The sequence below is a fragment of the Antrostomus carolinensis genome, unplaced genomic scaffold, assembly GCF_000700745.2.
Source record: "Antrostomus carolinensis isolate BGI_N321 unplaced genomic scaffold, ASM70074v2 scaffold44825, whole genome shotgun sequence".
Lineage (NCBI taxonomy): Eukaryota > Metazoa > Chordata > Aves > Caprimulgiformes > Caprimulgidae > Antrostomus > Antrostomus carolinensis.
This window is the reverse complement of record NW_010315137.1, coordinates 1-963: the sequence shown is the minus strand read 5'-3', so window position 1 is coordinate 963 and position 963 is coordinate 1. Positions and strand designations below refer to the sequence as shown.

The 963-nt window shown below is 64.5% G+C and overlaps 1 protein-coding gene across 1 annotated transcript; it reads right to left on the bottom strand.

Moving 5' to 3' along the window:
- Window positions 1-10: 10 nt before the first annotated feature.
- Window positions 11-959, bottom strand: LOC104524863 (zinc finger and BTB domain-containing protein 22; the record flags this gene model as incomplete). The annotated part of the gene is made up of 2 exons (XM_010167863.1): window positions 11-689; window positions 788-959. Coding segments are annotated over 2 exons (851 nt in total), but the record flags the coding sequence as incomplete, so codon positions are not given.
- Window positions 960-963: the final 4 nt, after the last annotated feature.

Genomic DNA, 963 nt, shown 5'->3' with positions numbered 1-963 from the left:
CATCCCTTGCTCCTTCTTGGCCAGGGTGGGCAGCCCGGGCGGGACGGGCAGGACCCCGACCAGGCGGTGCCGCCGCTCGCAGTGACCTTTGTGGCGCATGAAGCTGTCGCGCCACATGAACTTCTTGGCGCAGAGGTCGCACTGGTAGGGCTTGAGGCCCGTGTGGGTCTTCATGTGCTCGGTCAGGTGGTGCTTCATCTTGAACTTCTTGTTGCAGACGGGGCAGTCGAAGGGCCGCAGGTTGAGGTGCATGTTGACGTGCCGGTCCCTCATGCTCTTGTGGGAGAAGGCTTTCCCGCAGTGACACATGAAGATCTTGTTGCCGTCGGCCGCCGCCGCCGGGAGCTGGACGGCGCCGTGTTCCACCGCGCTTTGAGGTGGGAAAACCAAGATCTGGTTCCCTTGCATGTCCATAGGGAGGAGAGAACGTGGTGGGAAGGAACCGGGGCCACCACCATCTTCTAAACCTTCGTAAGGGGAAGGGAAATCCTCGGAGGACTCGCAGAAGTTCACTTGTTCCTCCAGTTTGGGGGCGGTGGGACGGGGGGGGATGGAGGTGACACCGCGGGAAGGTCCCTCGGTCCCACGGGCGGGTCCTTCCACCGGGTCCTCGTCCTCCTCGCAGGTGAGGACCAGGTCGAACCGGGGCCACCACCATCTTCTAAACCTTCGTAAGGGGAAGGGAAATCCTCGGAGGACTCGCAGAAGTTCACTTGTTCCTCCAGTTTGGGGGCGGTGGGACGGGGGGGGATGGAGGTGACACCGCGGGAAGGTCCCTCGGTCCCACGGGCGGGTCCTTCCACCGGGTCCTCGTCCTCCTCGCAGGTGAGGACCAGGTCCTCCTGCAGCCACTCCTGCTTGACGTACACCCACTGCTTCTGAGGGACGATGCTGGGCTGCACGTAGAGGGGACGTCGGCCGCCGTCCCCGTCCTCGCTGCCCTCCTCCGCCCCCCGCAGGGCC